The 19,297-nt window shown below is 40.9% G+C and overlaps 1 protein-coding gene across 6 annotated transcripts in view; it reads left to right on the top strand.

Moving 5' to 3' along the window:
- Nucleotides 1-2,387: 2,387 nt before the first annotated feature.
- Nucleotides 2,388-19,297, top strand: part of CDC42BPA (CDC42 binding protein kinase alpha) — a 180,204-nt gene continuing 163,294 nt past the window's right edge. For all 6 annotated transcript variants that reach the window (XM_074167929.1, XM_074167928.1, XM_074167925.1 and 3 more), the window contains exon 1: nucleotides 2,388-2,681. In XM_074167929.1, coding sequence (XP_074024030.1) covers nucleotides 2,486-2,681 — 196 coding nt within the window. In that variant the 5' untranslated portion in view covers nucleotides 2,388-2,485. The remainder of the gene's footprint in view (nucleotides 2,682-19,297) is intronic.

Here is a 19,297-nt window from a genome sequence, read left to right as displayed (position 1 = left end):
TTTCGCCCGCAGCAGGTGGGGGTCACTGTCCCCTCTCGCTTCGCACCAGTGAGTTTATGGATAGTTGAGCGAGTCTGATCAAACATGTGGGACTGCCATTTAATTGTACTGAGTATTTCATCTTCATGGGCGTGTAAGACTGATGGCATTTTGTATCAGCTGGTAAAAAGGCCAGTGTAAAAAAAAACATATTATATAGATGCTTGTTATGGCAAAACCCAGCTGAGGGTCTTCTGTTCGAGGAGGTGCTGGAGCCGTTTCCCCACCCCGGAGCTCCAGACTCGGTGGGCCTTCAGAGAACGCTGAACTTCACCAATGGCCGGTGACCCTTGGGGGCTGTGCTGCCTTCCTCCCACTTCACCCAGCTTCTGAGGAAGGACGAGATGAAGGTATGGGGCTGACTTACAGACGACATTAGCCCGGGCACAATGCCGCTTCCCTTATGCTTTCAGAGAGGAAACTGCCACCGGTTTGGCTGCCATTTTCCACCATGGGAGGCCAAACAAGCTCGTTCCCCCCCAGGGCGTGTGCTGAGGTGACACTTCACAAGCGGGGACATAACTGCCATGAACTGCCTGCGTTTTCTGTCATGTTTTTAAGCCATCGAAGCGTGAGGCGGCCGGGGTCTGCCCTCGCACCTGGAGCTCAGCCCGGCAAGGCCCGGCAGCGATGGCTGTGGAGAAGAAAGGCCGGGCAGGGTGCTGCTCTCCCTGCCCTTCAGCCCGCCGTCCTTAATGAGGCCTTTTTTTAATGAAAAGGCGTAATTGCCGGGGAGACGAGCCAGCGGGGGCGGCTGAGGGCCAAGGCGGGGGTGGGGAAGGCCCCAAAGGGACCCCCGGCCTGGCGGGTGGGTCGGCCCAGGGCAGCCCAGCCCGGGCGGCCGCAGTCTGCGGAGCATTGCGAGCGGCCTCCCCTCCCTCTCCTCCCCTCCGCCTCGGTCCGCCCGTATCCCTACATTCCCTGCTGCAGCGCCCCCCCCCCCCCCCCCCCATCCCATCAGTAGCGGCGGCCCCGGGGTCGCCTCCCCGCGCTGCGGCGGCGCTCGGCGGCGGCTCCCCCCCGCCGCGGCCGCCATGTTGGGCTGCTGTGAGCTCGGTGGCGGCGGCGGCGGCGGCTGCGTGTGACCGCAGGAGGGAGGGAAGGAGGGAGCGGCGGGGGGAGAGGAGGGCGCGGAAGCGGGGGGGGAGGGAGGGAGGGCGCTGCCGTTACCCCTCCCCGCCGCCCCACACACGCACACACACACACACACACACACACACACGCAGAGCCCACACCGGCACGGCGGGAGGATGCCCTTTGCTCGGGGGGGCGAAGCCGGCGGAGCAGCATCTCGAAGCCGCCGGGAGTGAAGCCGCCGGGGCCTCCCGGCCCGCAGCGTGCGGCCGGAGCGGGGACGCCGCCGCTTTCCCTCCGCCCCAGGACGCGCGCCGGGAGAAGGAGGAGGAGGGAGGAGGGCGCCGCCGCCGCAGCAGCAGCAGCCATGGGAAGGATTTGACAGGGCTCGGAGCGCTTCCCAGCCGCCCCGCGGCGGTGCCGGTGTGTCGGGGCGGGCGTCCCGCCCGCCGCCCCTTTGGCGCAGCGGAGGAGCGGGGGGCGACGATGAAGACTTTAGTTTTTTTGAATCACTGAAAAGCCTTAAAAGGAGACTCGGTAAGGAGGAGGAGGAGGAAGGGAAAGGCTGCCCGGGGGCAGGACGTGGCTACGCTCTGAGGAGGGGCGGCCGGGGGGACCTGCGGCCCACCCCGCGGTGGCCGCGGAGGCGCTGGCCGGCCGGGCCGGGGCCGGGACCGAGGGGGGCGGCGGGGCTGCGCGGCCCCTTCCCTCATTCCTTCCCCGCCGGTGTGTGCCCTGTTTCCTTCTTCCTTTCGTGCACACGAATATATAAATACACGTATTTCTCCCCCCCCCCCCCCCCCCCTTCCCGTCCGTGGTGGGAAGCGGAAGGCTGGTGCCAGCCGGAGGGGGCTGCTGGGCTTTCCCGATGCGGCGGGGGCTCCGCTCAGCATCGCGTTGCATGAGCTGCATTTTGAATGAGGGAGAAGACCTTTTTTTTTTTTTTTTTTTTTTTAAAGTATATAAGTGCGTATGCCTCGGTACGCACGGTGAAATCGGTGTCAGTCAGTCTCGGTTGAATTTGAGTGCAATTATTATTGTTATTACAGCGTCAGAAGTGGCCATATATTTCTTTTTTCCCTTATTAAGCGGGTTTTTTTGGGGTGGTTTTTTTTTTTTTTTTAGAATAACTATTTTCTTCTCTTAAAAATTATACATACGCTATACACGTGTGCCTGAAACTTGCCAAGGGTTTAGTTTCAGGCTGGGGTCACCGAGGTGGGCTGGAAATTAAGGACCGCCACAGTTTGACACTTGTTAGAAATACTGTTGACTTCTTTTTAAACAACAAAACCCTCAAAAGATTTTGTTGTTGTTTTATTTTTTTTTTTTTTTTGGCAAAGTAATAATAATCATTAAAAAAGAAACCCCAATGCAAACTGAAACAACCATGTCTGGAGAAGTGCGTTTGAAGCAGTTGGAGCAGTTTATTTTGGATGGGCCAACTCAGACTAATGGGCAATGCTTCAGTGTGGAAACCTTGCTGGATATACTCATCTGCCTTTATGATGAATGTAATAATTCCCCTCTGAGAAGAGAGAAGAACATCCTTGAGTATCTGGAGTGGGGTGAGTTTGAATGTGTTTATTTTGTGTACATCCGTCCATGTTCCTCTCTGCTTTGTATAATGTCTCTATTATTTATGTGTAAGAGGGGATTGTTTATAACTCAGTGTTTTACTGGGAAGTGTTATCAGTTTTACTGTATTTAAACGTGGTGGTGCTAAAAAGAAATCCATACTGGTTATTCGTCTTTGAGGTACGCATATAAGGCATACGTTATTCTTTTTTTTTTATTTTTTGACATGGATCAGACTCTGGTACATGAGGTATATTTGTTTGCCTTCAGGCCCAGCTGTTGAGTTTTGTATCCTAAAGTTGCTGGGAATATGGAAGGGTGAGGGATAAATTCTCTGATGCCTGCAAAAAAGATCAGTACACAATCCCCTGATTTGTGTCTGCATTCTAATCTATACTGCTTTAAAATAGAAATAAACAAGAAAATCCTCTAGCTCCCTTAAATTATATGGGTTTGAAATGTCTATGAAAATGGAGAAAATTACATCATCTTCTTTAACATAAAATAATTGCTAAATTAATTAGATTGTTTTCCTCATCAGGAAAATCAAAGTTGAAAAGCAGAATGAGATTTTGCGTCCCCTCATCCGTTCCATTTTCTTTCTTCATTTTAGGGAGACAGGCTATTTGCAGATTTTTAAATAGAAACAGGTGAATGATAGCATTTCAGTTCTTCTTAAGTTGTCACAGAACTGATTGTCTCTGTGTTTTTCTTCTTAATTCGTTTTCTTCCTCCTCCTAAACATAAATGCAGAGCAGAAGATGCAGTCTGACATAAGAACCTTGATGGGAACAGTTACTGTATCTGACCTTCAAACTTCAAAGTCATGCTGCACTTCTGCATTTACATGCAGAACCATTTACCACATTTGCTTTGTAATAAATACATCAGCAGGCCTCCTTTATTAAAAAAAAAAAAAAAGCACATTTATGAAACACGTAACAGGCGTTTGATTAATTAGCTGGTTGAGATCTTCATAATGAAGTCACCGAGGAAAGACATTGTTTTGATAACTGATCTAACAACTGGAGGCTGATAAGCGTTTTATTTTCCTGCTCCTCACTGTAGTCATACTGACATCTAAAGGACATCTGACTCAGTAATTAAGTTTCTTGTGCTGTTCATATTGCACTGGTCTTTGTTTTCTTATTATCTGGAGGAGCAGGCTATAATTAATGTGTTCTTGCTAAGGAGGAAATAATAATTAAAAGTACTTCTGAGGAATCTTCCCTCTAAAACTGTCACTGTAACATAGAGGAGCTGTGACAGATTAGGAAAATGTGGTGGCTCCAAAGGTATTTTGTATGCAGGAACTTAGCGTGGTCTGCAGTGGATCTAGCCAGCTGACATCCTGTAAATAATAATAAAACCATAGTTAACCATATCAACATGATCAGAGTAACGGTGAGCTTGGGACCCATCGTATTGGGTGCTGGTGTGTTTAGTGGTGGCTGTTTGATGGATAAGCGCATCATCACAAGGCACGGACAGTACCCAAAGATTTCTGTAATAAACTTCATAGGCTGCTGATGGAAATAGTGCACTGTTTTGGGAAGGCTGGAATAAGGTTTCTTCCTGGCCTGTTTTTCCCTGCTACTTTCTTGCTGTCATGCTCCAGCTGTGCCTTAGCAGGACTGTTGAGCTTCAGACCAGACCAGTTCCTCCCATTTTCAAGGCTGAGTTACCAGAGCCCTCTGTCTGCTCCCACCTCTGCTCTCCGGACTTCTGCCCTCAGAGTTTTTCCAAGAGGGTTTGTGAGGTGAAATACAAAGAGCAACAGGTTCCGGTACCTGCCATCGGAAGTAGTATCCATGTGAATGATGTCTTTATCCTCCAAGCACTCACATGAGTTGTCTCTTCTGAAAGCCACCCCTTCTCCCGGAACGAGTGATCTCTGGCATTTCTGGGGAGATCAGGAGTTTGGCAAAAATCAGGTTCTCACAAAGGTAGTGTCCCCTTCAGCTCTCGGGTATGGCAGGTACTAAGAATACTCTGTTCTTTGATATAATCGTGACCTCGCATAGGTCTCTCCCCAAAAGGGGAAACAATGCAAGTGGTTGATTAGGAAGAGGTTATATGTGGTTTTAAAGTCGGAGACGTGCCAAGTAGGAGCAGAAGGCTGGCAGTCAGAAATCGTAGGCTCTTCCCCCATCTCCATCAGTGACTCAAATGTTGAAGTGCTTTCTGCTAGTTTGTTGGTTTTTTTTTTCAGCTACCCTATTTGAACGGCAGGGAAAATACCACCAATTTTATACCAGGGAGTTCTGAAAGCTGCTGTATGTGAAGAAGCACTCTTAGTTTTGAATGTACCATATAAAATGGCATCTATTAATTTATTTTTCCCATCAGTGAAATAAAACTTGCTGCATGGTATGTCTACTGGTGGGTGTCAGCTGGTTGCTGTGTCAGACATTTTGTGGGTTTATGCCAAGCCTTCACAAATTTTGCTTTATTACTATGAAGAGTGCAAACTGAAATTATTGGAACTGGTCTCGGAATGATGGGAACTGGTACGTTTGTGCATTTACAAATTGCAAGGTATGAATTTACTCCTGAGAACTGTTCATTGTCGTGAGCTTAAACTGCTTTTTGAAATTGTTGTTTCTAAAAGCAAATGAGATTTCTTTACATAGGTAGTTATTTTTAAGAAAAGGCTAATAAATAGCTGTTTGATGATCACAGACTCTTGTTAAGCACAACAGCAAATAATTTTTTCTTGCTTTTTGGTGGTGCAGTTTTGAGGTGCTACTGTTTGGTTTTCTGGGGATTTTGGGGTGGTTTTTTTTGGAGGGGTGTGTACATGGATGTGCATTTTAATTTAAGCTGTTCGAGGCCTGAGATGTTACATGTTATATTTCATGTAAGACTGAATATTCATAGCACAATCTGAATTTTTTTGTGGAAGGTTTAGAAGGTATTCTAGCACAGAAAAGCTAATGTGGTCTTAGTGACAGCCATGTGACTGCTGCTATATTTAGGGCAACTAAGAAGCTTCACGTTCTAGTCCTTGGATCTTTAAGGACTATTTTATGAACTTGTTATCTAGTCTGTAATTTATTAAAAAATGAAGCAGGGTGAAGCAGTTGGGCATCTGAACTGGTTGTTCATCTTTTGATTTAATGTTACGTGTTCAACTCAGTGGAGAAAGTAAGGTCTCTGCAACATGAAGTTGAGTTCTACATTTTTGTAGGTTCTCAGTCTTTTTGAGGTGCTTGAAATGACATTAGACTGGTTTGAGGTGTCAGGTTAATTATTTTGTGATTCAGAATCTGCCTTACTTCTAAAATATTTTTTCTGGCATGAAGTGAAAACCTAATTACTTTCCCTATTTTTATACTTTATTAAGTTTGTGACGTGTGAATCAGATGATTTGATTTTGTTGTGTATTTTACATAGGTATCTTGTATGCCAAGACAACCATGGAAACAACCAGTGTATTTGAGTTCTGAGGGTTAAATCAGGGCAAATTTTGAGAGGATGGGAAGGAAACGGAATATTTAGATGTGGCTTGTTCTATGTATTTGATGTTAGTTTTCATTTTTATCTCCATTGATAGTTGTATTTGTGACTTAGAAAAAGGATTGTCTAATTATAGCAACTGGAGCTCGCCAGAGAAAGTTATTCAGAATTTCAAGCACTTTGCTTTTTCTTTTCTACATGTGTATGAGTTGCCACAATGACTCAAGACTGTGAGGGAGTTAATGAAGGCTGATAAGCTGAACTTGAAAGAAAATTGTAGTGATAGAAAAAAGCTTTTAGAGATGTTTTTGTTCTGGGAAAGCTTCCTTTACAATGGCTCCAATTTGAATTGGTTTTGAAAAGGAATTAGAACAATGTTATTTAGGATGCATTGAAAGAAAACTAGAATAAACTTCAAAATGTGTAGAGATATAAGGGAGGGAGGGTGGAGAGCACTACCAAGAGTGTGGTGAGGTCCGTGACTTGATTGAATCTATTCTCCTGTAGGAAAAATGTAAACTGTCCTTTAGTGGGTCTTATGTTATGGGTTTTGTTGTTTTTTTCCTACCAAAAGAGGCTTTGGAAGATGGATTAAATTCTTCTCATTTCACCTCTAGTAGAACTGAAACATTGTGGTATTTATGCAGTACTGATACAGTCAGGGACTAGCCTGTCATCATGGGTCTCGTACTTCTGTCATTTGGATGTGTGACATCTCTTCTGCACATCAAAAATGGTTCTATCACCATAAAACCATTTTCTCAAGAGCGAGTTGTGGAGAGGTTGTCTGTGCTTGCTTTCTGGCAATATCTCTCTCTCACCTTAAGAAAAAACGGTATGCCCCTTTTTGAGCTAGGTTTATTTTTAAATACTAGTAACAAAAGAAAATGAAATGTCCAGATTCCTGCTCCTGTTCCGTGTTATTCATCTGTTTGTGGGTCATGAAAGAAATCATGGGCATTTTCATATGAGTTCATATGAGTTGCTTATATTTTGTTTTTGAAACAGACTGTTAAAAAAATAATCCTTCGTTAAGATCCTATTCTTAGCAGAGACAGCAGTAAAAGACTTAGCACTCAACTTCAAGTATTCCTTATTTTTTTTGAAGTAGGCTTTGGTGCTTGGTGCTATCTAACCCATTAGAAATTAATTTATCAAAAAAAATTACATTTTAGGAATGATCATTGTTTTTTTTTCTTACTACAGTCGTAAAACTGGAATGCTTCTTGGTCTGATTGACATAGGCGAACACAGTTATTAAATTCTTTTTGGGAAAGAACGAGCATCCTGCTCATCAAGGCCACTTAGCACTCAAGCATATGCCTAATTTTAAATGTGAGTTGTTTTGTTGCCTGCAGCTGAGGTATATGGAGGTAAAGAGATCCATCTATGTAGGAGCTGTTGTGGCATTTTTGACGCGCAAATTTCTGTTGTTGTTTATGGTAACACTTTAGTGCTTATTTTATGTAAACTGCTGTTTATGTTAAATAGCGGCAACTAACAATTAAATGCTTTTTATTGATTAAGGTGAAAGAAGGAGGTTCTTCAATGCTGTCAGGTAGAAATGACCTTCAAGTTTCCATGTTTTAGAATACGGTGTAAAGAGCTGTTATAAGGATGCAGTTGTATACCAAACTAAACTTTTGTAGTTTATAGAGCTAAAGGAGTTAAAGTCTATAGAGCTGTTATAAGGATGCAGTTGTATACCAAACTACTTGAAAAAGAGGGGGAAAAATGCAGGAAAATACGTAGAACAGTTGCTGTGCAGATCCTATGATTAGATAGCCCTGCATTTAACCTCTATACCTTTTGAATTGTGACCTCTCCTACATTTATTTCAGTTTTGATTCTTGTCTTGAACACAAGGAACTAATTACTGTAAGTTTATCAACAGTTGTGATGTGATCAAATGAGCTGTGAGACCATCCGGTTAATTCTACTTGTTTTGCGTTAGGGTTAAAGCCAGTTTCCAGTAGAGCGAGGCATTAACCCATTGTAACACCTTTGTTTCTTAACACATTTACAGTACACCAAGTTTTTTAAACTTATTTTTACTTAAAATTAAGGGGTTTTTTAAGGATGTTCTATTTGTTTTTTTCTGTTCTTTTGGGCCGGGAAAGTTTGGAAGCATTCAGAGGCTTTGGGACTTGTGTGTTTAGGTTGACTTCTGTCAGCGATGTCCTTTTTGTTGCAAAGGAGTCCTTTTTGCTTAGATAGAAAGGTAACTAATACTTAGTTTTCAGGAATTTTAGGAATGTCTTTATTCTGTACACAAATTCCTAGCATGGTTTGGTCTAATGGGGACAAATGGAGAAATACAATTATGTGAGTTAGTCTGCTCAGTGGGCATTATAAAACTCATGACAACGCAATAAATTTCCCTGTTACTAAGATGTTTCACGTTCAAGGGTTAATCCAATAGTTTATATGTGGGATGATCATGTCTGTAAAACGTACTGCTGAAGGTGTGTTTGAATTCTTAACCTCTGTGTAGCCTATGAGGCTGTGCACGTGTGTACCTGATTAAGCTCCTTCCTTGTCTTTAGGCCCTTCTCTCCTGAACTTTACACACTCTTTTATAACCTGTAGCATATTCTTAGTTCACAGCTGACTGAAAGAAGGATGTTGTGCTATAAGAACAACGATCTTGGTCCAATACAGTTTGATGCTTTGCTATATATATTACTTTATTTTCACAAAGATGGAGAGAAACTACCTTTCTTTTTGAAGCTCTATCTTATGCCCATGGATCAGTGCTTGAGTTCTGAATAGCAACAGCAAATAAAAGTAATTTCACTTCTGAGTCATACCTGTGGCTGGATAGTAAAGTTCCGATGTTGTTTTGAAATTTCATTGCAAATAAATTGCAAATACAGGACTTCCAGATACAAAGTGGATGCAGGCTACTATCCTGGAAATTATTTTTCCCATATTATTTTCTGTACTTGGACACTGTAAATTATCCTGGATGCGCCTTTGCAAAACATTAACCCATTCATAACATCCCTCATTACTTGTATACTGTAAAAAAAAATTACCATCTCCATTTGCACAGAAAATTTCCAGAAGCAATTAGATCCTGACTAATAAAGGTACAGTGGGTAACTGAGAGAGAATGAAAAGGCCAACTCCTAGACTCTTAAGTTTTATCTTTTGGCAAAGCAGGCATTCCTTCCATAAGCATTTGTGCTTGTTTAATTTGATTTTCTTTTTCTGGCTGAACAACTAGAATATTTTGTTCTACTCTGGTCTAACTTACCTCAATGCATTATTTTTCTAAAATCCTCATTAAGCTTGGGAATGCCACTAATGTGGACTAAAATCTTTAAAAAATGCAAGTGATTTAGGTCAGTCATGTGCAATCTCTTGCAAACGGCAAGATTTTTATTTCAAATAGTTTAAACATGACATTAGGCTTAATAGTAACGGCAAAAATCTTCTATTCAGACGGGTCAGTTTGCTTTTATTTCTAGTAATACAGCCTAATTAGGTTTACTAGCGGTCACCATGGATAAAATCCACATGAGGTGTATCCAGACTCCTGAGACTTCATGTTTCATCATTCTTCCTTATCCGTAGCCAGGCTTCCAGTTTGATTTCAATTAGTTTTGTTGCAGAATATTGTAGGTTTCTTTTATCCTTAGAGATCAGCTTCTTAGTGCGCCTTCTCTCTGCATCCTTTTGAAAAGATTTTGATATGAAGCTTGTAAATGTTGTGAAGTGCAGTATTTTGTAGGCCATTTTAAGGAAAAAAACCCAACCTTTTCAATATATTTTGTTCAGCAATTTAGTAGAAACGTGTGGTAGTTCTTTTTGTAGAAAGAGTAGGTGATTTTAGAGTGGAATTCCAAAGGGGAGGGGAAAAGCGTTCGTAGATGGTAATAACAGTAATTACATTTCCTTCAAACACTGTAGGATTAGACCAGCAACACTTCGTTGCTCTTTTCTTTGGTTTCTTTTCAGTCTTGGAAGTCTGGGCTTGGAGGAGGACTCTGGCTTAGCTCAGAGTGGAGGGTACATGAGCGGTTTTTCTGTGTAAAGTGTTTTTCTTCTTAGTTGTTTATTCATTTTTAAAAGTATTCCCTCTCACTGTTGCCCTTGTTTGATCCTTTTCATCTTAAAATCTTACCTTTTTTTGGGCTTGGGGGACTGTCCTGCCTGTGAGGTGGTCTCACATGAAGTGAGGGACCCGCAGGTCTCTATTTTTTCCTTCTTTCCTTTCTATGGGTTTTTAAGGGGTAATATTATTCTAAAGCTAAGCTTTAGCTTTAATGTATTTACCTTCTCCAAGCTGAGGCCTCCTGCTCTTCTTCCCTGCTTCCATACTGTTGTTTTTCATCCCAGCAAGAGCTCGGTTTGTCTATTACTATGTGGGTATCCACGTGTCGGGTTGATCTTCCCATGGCCAAAATCTTTGTTTCTGGATTTTAACATTCTTTTTTTTCTTTTGTTTCTCCCCAGTCATTCCCGATCTTTCATGATTTTGTCTGTCAGGCTCATAATAAAGAGATCGTGTGTAAAGAGTGGTAACAAAAAGAAGTCACCTGTGTGAGAAATATACATGGGTTTTACCTACAGGTGCACGCACATGGCATTTTCTGTAAACACCGGTTTATTTCTGATTAGATCCAGTAGGTATCAATTGATTTTTCTAATGTAAACCATTTGTACTTGTCAGCTCTTGCAGAGCTGGGGCCTTGGTCTGTTCTGGCTGCGAGTAAGAAGCTGTGATCTGGTTTATTCCTGTGGTCTAAATACGAAGCAACTCAAGTGAGAGCAGAGCTTTATCGTTTTAATACCTGGAACTAAAATAAAGAATTGGTGGGAAGGGCGGCAATGACTTTTTGTTTCAGGAATGCGAAGTAGTTTAAGAAAATGTCATAGGTGCCGTGGGGACACCATGGTCCCAAGGTATTTCCTGCTCTTGCTCATTAAAGCTCTTTTTCACCTTTACCATGCTGCCTTTTGTCAATAAAGCACTGTGTTGTTTCAGTGTTTTGCAGGACACATGGTAACGAGGGGAAGAAGAAATAGAAAGCGGTATTTTAATTGTAACTGGCTGGTTTTATCTTAGATGGCGGCTAATTTGGTAGTATCATAAGGCTGGCAAAATCCACCGAACTCCGTTTCACTGGTGCTTCTGTGGGCAAAGAGACATAATCCAGTCGAAAGCTAACCTTCCAGAAAGGGGTTGAAATCTGTTGATCCGGTTGTGTGAAGAGATTGTACTGGTGTTTGTACAAAAGGGACTAAGACTGTGGCAGTCCAGACTTTGGTGGCTTTACCTACTTGAGCTCCAAGTTTAGAGGCTGCCTCTCAGATTCCCTCTAAAATACAAGGAAGACACGATTTTGAATCAGATTTTGCCATTACCAGTTTATTCTGATAGATATTTGGTGTATAAGTTCAGTGAGCCTTTTTGTTTCCATAACAGTTACCAACATTTTTCTTCTTGCAAGGAGAAAATTTCTAGTAGTGAATTAGGGGACTTCAAAAGAGTTGTCTGATTTGATGATGGGAATTCCTTGGAAAAAGAAAGTGTTGGTGTATTTGTGTGTTTTGTGGTATTTGGCATGGTATCACTCAGTACCTTTAAAGAGCTTTCCTTGTACATTTGACTTCCCTTGTATGTGTAACTGAAAGCCAAGGATTCTTGTATTAACACACTCGGAATAGTTTTGCTCTATTTCCCCGAACTCCTAGAAAATACTTGATGTCATTCTATTTTGTGATAATTTATAAGGACCCTTTTATAATTTTGGTAGGAACTGACACAAAAGAGACTTGTTTTTGCTGTGATCTAATGGAAGCTGGTACTTACACAAGTAGAAATTTGCAGAGAAAATTATTATTGTTGAGCTGTGCTGGTTTTGTCCTAAGACGATTATTTTGTTGTGTCACTCCACCCCCAATATTGACTATTTTTACCTTCCTGGCTAGCAACCACTTTCAGCTAATGAAAGATGTATTTCTGAATGTCTGTATCTCGAGTTAACACAGTCTCTTCCTGTGTGATTTAGCACACGTGTCTGTATCACTAGTAGCCTAGATTATTTAATGGAATTAGTCAGTATTGTTTACTGACAATATTACATTCACTTTGTGATCCTTGGCACTACCAATAGAAGGGAATCTCTTCCAAGAAATTCATGATGTTAGTACTTAAAAATTTGCTTTAATTTCACCATTAAATTTTCTTCGTAAGGGAACAATCCAGTCTCAAGGTTTTTTGCTTTATTTTGGTCATATATTTTGTGTTGTCAGTAAATGTATTTAACCATGATCATAGTTATAACTACAGAAGCTTCTTAAACACCCCAAAGTCTACATGGTATGTTGCTGTGCACTGACTGTTTCTAAAGCTTCAATACATTCCAGTTCTAAAACATGCTGGATTTGTGGCACTAAAACCTTTCAATGACATCAAACTCTTATATTCAAAACTTAAAAAATTTTGTTCCATGTGATCTTGTGATTTTTTTTTTTTTTTTTTTTCCCCCACCCGCCTTAATTAAGAAGTAGAATGTTAATTCACAATTCTTAGGGATGACTGCTCATGTTCAGCAAAGTTAAATTTTACGTTTTAAAACTTAGGAGGTAGGCAAACAACAGTTTCTTGCCTTGTGTTTTTGACTTCAGAGGGGGGTTCCATCTTTCGGGGATTTCCTTTTATTTTTTTGTTTCCTTTTTCTTTTTGTCTTTTCCAGTTTAGGGAAACCATTTTCTCTAATGAGTCACTGTCAAATCTGGTTAGATAAAATTAATTCCCTTGTTTGGGGGATACTTTACCTTCTTTAGTAAAATAAAGTAGTTTTGATGTTCTCCCACTGAGTCTATCAGTCAAAGTTTTCTTTATTGCCTTAGATTTTCACAGCACCGTTGCTAAAGTTTAGGCTACCATTTGTTTTTACTTCAGATTTTCAATAGCTTACAGGCAAACCTTCTCCATTTCTTTCTGTATTCCTTCCCCCTGCCATGTGAAATCATACACTCTTACAGTGACAGGGTGCAAATGTCGCTTTTAGTGCCCTTCCAGCATCAGGGGTACAAACCCATTTCCTATGGGAAATATGGCCTCACTATTTCAACCAGGGACTCTTAGAATAAAACCAGATTCTCTTCTTTGTCTCTGCCTTAGTGTCCATCTCATACCATATTCTTCTGTGCCTGGCACTTGAGGACTTAGGTGCTATTTTTCCCAGCTGCTTTTTTTTTTTTTTTTTTTCCTTTTAGAGAAAAACAGGCTCTACAGTGAAAGGCACATTTTCCAGCCAGAGGAAGTGTGTTAGGACTTCAGAAAGTTAGGACATCTCAATGGGGAAGGATTCACCAGTGGATCCTTAGGAAGGAGGACTGTCTATCAAGATGAGTATGCGTAAAAATATTCTATTAAATAGAAATTCAGATGGCCTATTTAGAATATTGTGTGTACACATATATATAGATTATACTTATAGGGAAATCTATTATTTTATGTAAAAATAAACTTATATAGACTTTAACTGCTAGGTGTTGACTTGGAGCAATGAGCCAAAACTGTGATGTCTGCCTGGTAGGAGTAGGAAAGCATTTGTTAGCCAAATTCTGCTCCTGTTTAATGGAATAAACGGGGAAGTTAATTCACTGATTCCTGTGCGATATTAAAGGAGTTCATATTTGCTGCTGAGCTTTTAAAGAACACAAAGCCCCTTACTTGAGGGTATTAGGTGGTTAAGTATTTAAAAATAGACTCCAAGTACTGTAGCTTTTTCTAGGTGTCCAGAGAGAGTATTTCCTTTATTTTGCTTTAATTTTTTAAAGTATACTTTAAAAATGTGTATTTCTTTCCAAGTTGGGAGGGTTCTAAATGTTCTTTTTTTTCATTTTCCTTTCAAATGGTTCCTGGTGACAAAGTAGTTCACAATGATACTGGTCACTTGCATATATTGCCTTAAAAATCTGTTTGAGAGAAGTGGGTGATTATTAGCATCTTGTATATCTCTGCAAAGAAATGGAGGCAGAGCTGCAATTTTTTGAAGGCCATTCAAAAATTCGGTGGAAAAGCAGTTTCTAGGATCCAGATTTATGTGTATGTTCCTTCCAATACTCTTTTTTTTTTAAGTTTTTGAAATGTTTGCTGTGGAAATTCCTGAAGGTGTGGGCGATTTGTAACTTCTGTGCGCTTTAAGTGCTTTATTTATTTGCTTAAATTTTCAACGTACTGTTTGGGTACACTCTTTCTTGGTGTCATTACTGGAGAAAACTTGGAATCTTATTCCTGTGGTGGTGTTGCTGTGATGTCCTCTTTCCTCTCTCTCCTTTAACTTTAGCACTGTATGATTCAAACCAGCGGCAATTGTATTATTTCTTGTAAGGGAAGTGCTCTTTTCTGCAGTGGTCAGGTGGACGCTTGCCAGAATTGTGTTTTGAGCAACTGTTTGTGTATGTTGAACTTGGGCCTCCATAAAAATTAAACTACTTCTAACTCATACAGCAGTTTGTACCTCACCTTTCCAAAAATCTCTCCTGCAGCTCCACAAGTATATGCATGAGGTTTTCCCCGAGTGTCTAAATAACTCGTATAAAATGTAATGTGGACATTCAAATCTTGCCTCATACTTGCTATTTATGAAATAGGTCTGTGCTGACTCCTGCTTGCTTAGCTTGGGGAAGCTTTGGGGAAGCATCTGTTGTTGCTGTTGGACCAAGTTACTGTTAAGCTGCAGAGTTCAGTTCAGAGAAGGAGAAAGGGAATTTGTATATAACATTGCTACACGAGAAACTTTTCCCATAGAACTTTGCATGCTTTCAGGAAGTCAAACATGATTGCAAGAGAGATAACCAGAAACTCTTGATTATTATCTCCAGCTCACACTGGAAATTATCTCCTGGAAAGCTGTGCGTGCATAGGTATTGCTCAAAAAAGTTCTAACTGAAGGTTGAGGCAAGTCCTCTTCTAACCTTGCATTTAATAATCAGTAGAGGTCAAAAAGACAGTATAGGTAGGCTACTTCTGCGGATCAGGAAATTCCCCCTCCCTACCCTTCCACCCCTTCTTTTTTTCTGCCTGCTTCTGCTGAGAATCTGCTTCCTGCCTGTTGAACCGCCCCGTGAGGAATTGATTTTAAAGCAACTGTGCTAACTAAAATTCAGCTTTCCTTTAAGAATGGATGCTCTACATGTTTACTTAATTTTTGTTTCAGTATTTTGTGCTTAAGGACTTTTGAACATGCTCTGTAGCGTGTCCTGGGCTTGGCTAGTTGGTCAGTCTGTTTTTACAGCAGCTTAGTCATGACGTGAAATGCTGAATGTTTCTTAAATAGTACTGCAAAATAAAAATTCAAGAACTACTCATGAGATATTACTTTGCAGATAGCAATTTTCTTACAGGCACAGTGTAATTTATGTAATACATAATGCTTTGCATCAGAAGTTACCATAATTTATTTATGGGGGAGATTGTTTAATAAGGATATTTCTGGGTGATTTCACTGTCTCATTATAATTTGCATTTACTTCGTGTTTTGTTTGTGCAGAAACATTTTGTACGAATGGCTGTAATTTTTCTTTTTGTTCTGCCAGATTCAAATGGCGAAAGTTCTTGAAGTGTCCCAAGGAAGTTATTTATGACATACCTGGAATAGAGGAATTGGAGAGCAGGCGTTGAGTTTCTCCAAGTTCTTCAGTGAAAGTATGGCAGGGGTTGGAATTTGCCATTCATGGCCTATTGCCATCGCCAGCCCTTGCACATACTTTCTGGATGTGGGGAAGGAATAGCTGTTCCTCTACTGTTGCACATTTAATATTTGTAAAATTACCGTGATTTAGGGTTCTCAGTCTTGATTCGATACATTAAGACTTCAAAAACCTTCTGTTATTTCTTTTGTAGTCAGGTGTGGAAGGGCATGAATTGATCTGCGCTCTGAGGTGAAAGGCTTTACTATAACGAATTTGTTTCTCTCGCTATGGAGAGTGGAATTTGGGGTTTTAGTCTCATCTTGGCTTCATTCGCAGATGAATAAAGAGAAAGTAACTTTTTGTGAATGTTTTGATTGTTTAAAGTGATGTTCCTTGAAAAAAAAAAAAAGTATTAATGAAGTATGAGACTTCAGCCTGACCACAAGACACCTGAAGTAATGGATAGTCATTCCCACCTGTGTAAAATCAAAGGCAGTCAGAACAGTAGCGGGATTTAGAAAATTTTCTTTTGGTATGGAACAGTAACATCTGAATGAAGTGCAAGCTAGTGCAAAACCAGACCCTACATTGGTATTTGTTTTGGAGAGCTTCAGTAGCTCATTTGTGGTTTTCCTGCTTGTAAATAATGCAGTTATCCCATCTCCTGCTGAATGTTTTGATTCTTTGCATTCTCTGCTGGTGGATGTATCTGTGCCTCTGAGCTATATTAAGGAAGAGTATATAGACAGTTACTCGCTGATCTCTTGAGCTAAATCCCAACTTGCACAGAAGAACTTAATGTTCTCCGCAGGTTCTTGGGTCCTGTTCCCCTTCTCTTCTCAATCCCATGTAGCAGAGGAAGCTTTCTTGTATATAATATTAATATAATAAGTCCCTTCCATTTTGTGAGCTCAGTACTGTAGTATGTGAGCTGCGGATTAAATGGAGAGTAATTCCTTTACTCATCCCTTTGAATGTTTTTTCCCCTCTTGCTTCTTGTGCCTTTAACTGGTATCTGAGACTGTGTTGCTGTGCTCAAGAATCTCCTAGGGTTTATTAGCATAGCCAAAATGATCTTTTTTGGTGGTACTTTTCTGCACCACAATAATAAATACTTTTCCTGTGGGTCGATTTAATTCCTCAAAGATGTTACTGCAGATGGTTGCACTGGAAAAGAGAAGGCATGTTTCTCTCTTGTGATTTCGTTAACTGCATACTGTGCATCATTTTGGGGCTTATTAGCTGAGAAGAGCAGTTAGGATTCAAAACTTAAATACTTGAAGTAATCCATTAATATTTTTCTTTTTGATGTTGTTCACAGTGTTGAGAGAAAGACAAGCACAAGAAACGTCAATGTGAGAATTTCTCTTTCCTTTTTATTTCAAGCCTGATAGCTCAGGAAGGAAACCTTACCATGGAAAGATAATTTGGTCTGTCACCATTTCAGTGGAGTTGCAGACAGCACTGGTGTTCGGGTCACGTTTGGGACTGAGTCTTGCTTATCTAATTCTCAGAATTATTCCAAGTGTAGGAGTGAAGCGTTCCATGCATTGAGTATGACTTAAACAGTACACGAGCATTGTCCTTGGGCCGTTTGGCCTGGGATGCTGCTGGATTTGAGGATTTTGTATTCTATGTGAAAGCGTGCTCACTGACCGGCAAATGTCTTCATCTCAAGCAGTCTCTAATACAACCAGGAGCCAGTCCTACCTCTCATTTGGAAACATGAAGCCTAATTAATGAATATGTTACTGCTTTTTTGCTTGATACCAACTGATATTTTGAAAGCACTTGTGGAGGTAGAATCCTTTCATGCTTACTGAAGGCTGAGCATTTTTTTTGCCCAGCCTTTTGGTTGTTGTTTCAGTGATAACGATTTACAGCTGAGCTCCCCAGTTTGACATCTGCACACCTGAGGGCAGTGAACTGATTGCAGGGTGAAATGTATCTACCATAGCAGCAAAGCCACCCTCGGAAGTTGAAGATGAATTGTGTAACTTTTTTTCTTGTTGAGTGATCAGGAGATTTTATTTATTTATGTCTTTCCCAGAAATATCACACCAGATCCTAATGGTGTAAGAATGGAATAAAGAATGTGGATGTTGGTGTTATGAAGAAATTTGCATGGTGTTCTTTGTGCGTCTGAGTAGTAATTTGGCTACGTAAAAGCTTGAGCTAATTCTGGGTTTGCATTGAAGGTCAGGGAATTCCTTCTAGTCTGAAAGAAAGGAAATGTGAGTATCACTTACAGCTTTAGCCAGAATAGTCCATGTTGTACTTTATTCTCAAATGGGAAGGTAAGATGCATTCCCAATTGCAACAGGGAGTCTTTCTGGGAATTGCTTTGCAGGTTAGTGGTGTTCCTTTTTATACTTTTCTTTATTTGAGGACATCAGAGCGTAGAATGTGAAGCAGCAGCAGCCGGGAAGAAGGAGCTGCAGGCAGCCAGTCTCTGCAGAGCCCCTCAACGCAGGGGCAGAGGAGAAAGGGAGGGATGTTCAACACACCTCCCAGGGCTTCTTGCCGAGTGTCAGGCCTGGGAGTATCCACTTCAGAGAACTAGTAGAAATTGGGTTTAGGAGCAACTTGAAGGTGACTTTTGTGTAGCTATATCTTGAATGTTAAGTGGATTTTGCATGAAAGCTTTGGCTTGGCATTATTTAAGTCATTATTAAATGACTTAACAATATAGCAAAAATGCCTGAAAATTCATTTTATTGCTTGTATGTATCTGATAGAAATACAGAAAGAAATAATTAAAATATAAATGCAAACTGACAGAATTAATGTTCTATCTGTGTGCATCTGTGTCTGTAGCTGTATGATTGTGGTGTTCTCCCCCCTAACCTCTTTTGTGTATCCCATAGGACAGTAGGGCTCTGGAAATTCATTCACATTTTGTTGGGGAGGAAACTCTCAAAGTTAGCAGTTATGTAGTGAATGAAGTTGTGGTTTGCAGAAAAGGAAAATGTTTTTATGGGGGAATCTGAATGGTGCTGTGGAGGACTTGATTCTCTTTCTGACTGCTGCAGAGAGAGGTGTTTGGTTTTTTCTCTATGTGATGCTGGATATTAACCACATATTTTGTATATAGCCACTAATTGTGCATTCATCACCATCTGGATCAGTTAGTTGACTTCCTGTGGTTTGATGAGAAGAGATACTGAGAACTCCCAGCTGTCACTGAAATAGGTGGAGCTCTGTTTTAAACTGTAAAGCTCTATATAATGCTACATGCTCTAAAAAGTTTGTATATGGAGTTCTGAAGCTATTAGTTAATATTGGTTGACTCCTTTTCCCCTTAACTTAATATGTCCTGATTCCTTTTGTCGTAGAGGTGATAGTGTCACTGGCTCTTAGAAGGGTATTTTGGAAGGTAATGTATTTAGGATCCTGTCATAAAGAGAGCATTTAAAAAATTTTCTGAGAATTAACAAATCTTGCTGCAGAAAAAATAAGATGTACTGTTTTCAGGAACCACCTGAACATA

The sequence above is a fragment of the Numenius arquata genome, chromosome 2 (assembly GCF_964106895.1).
Source record: "Numenius arquata chromosome 2, bNumArq3.hap1.1, whole genome shotgun sequence".
NCBI classification, from domain to species: domain Eukaryota; kingdom Metazoa; phylum Chordata; class Aves; order Charadriiformes; family Scolopacidae; genus Numenius; species Numenius arquata.
The sequence above is the reverse complement of the archived record's forward strand: the minus strand, read 5'-3'. Positions and strand labels throughout refer to the sequence as shown.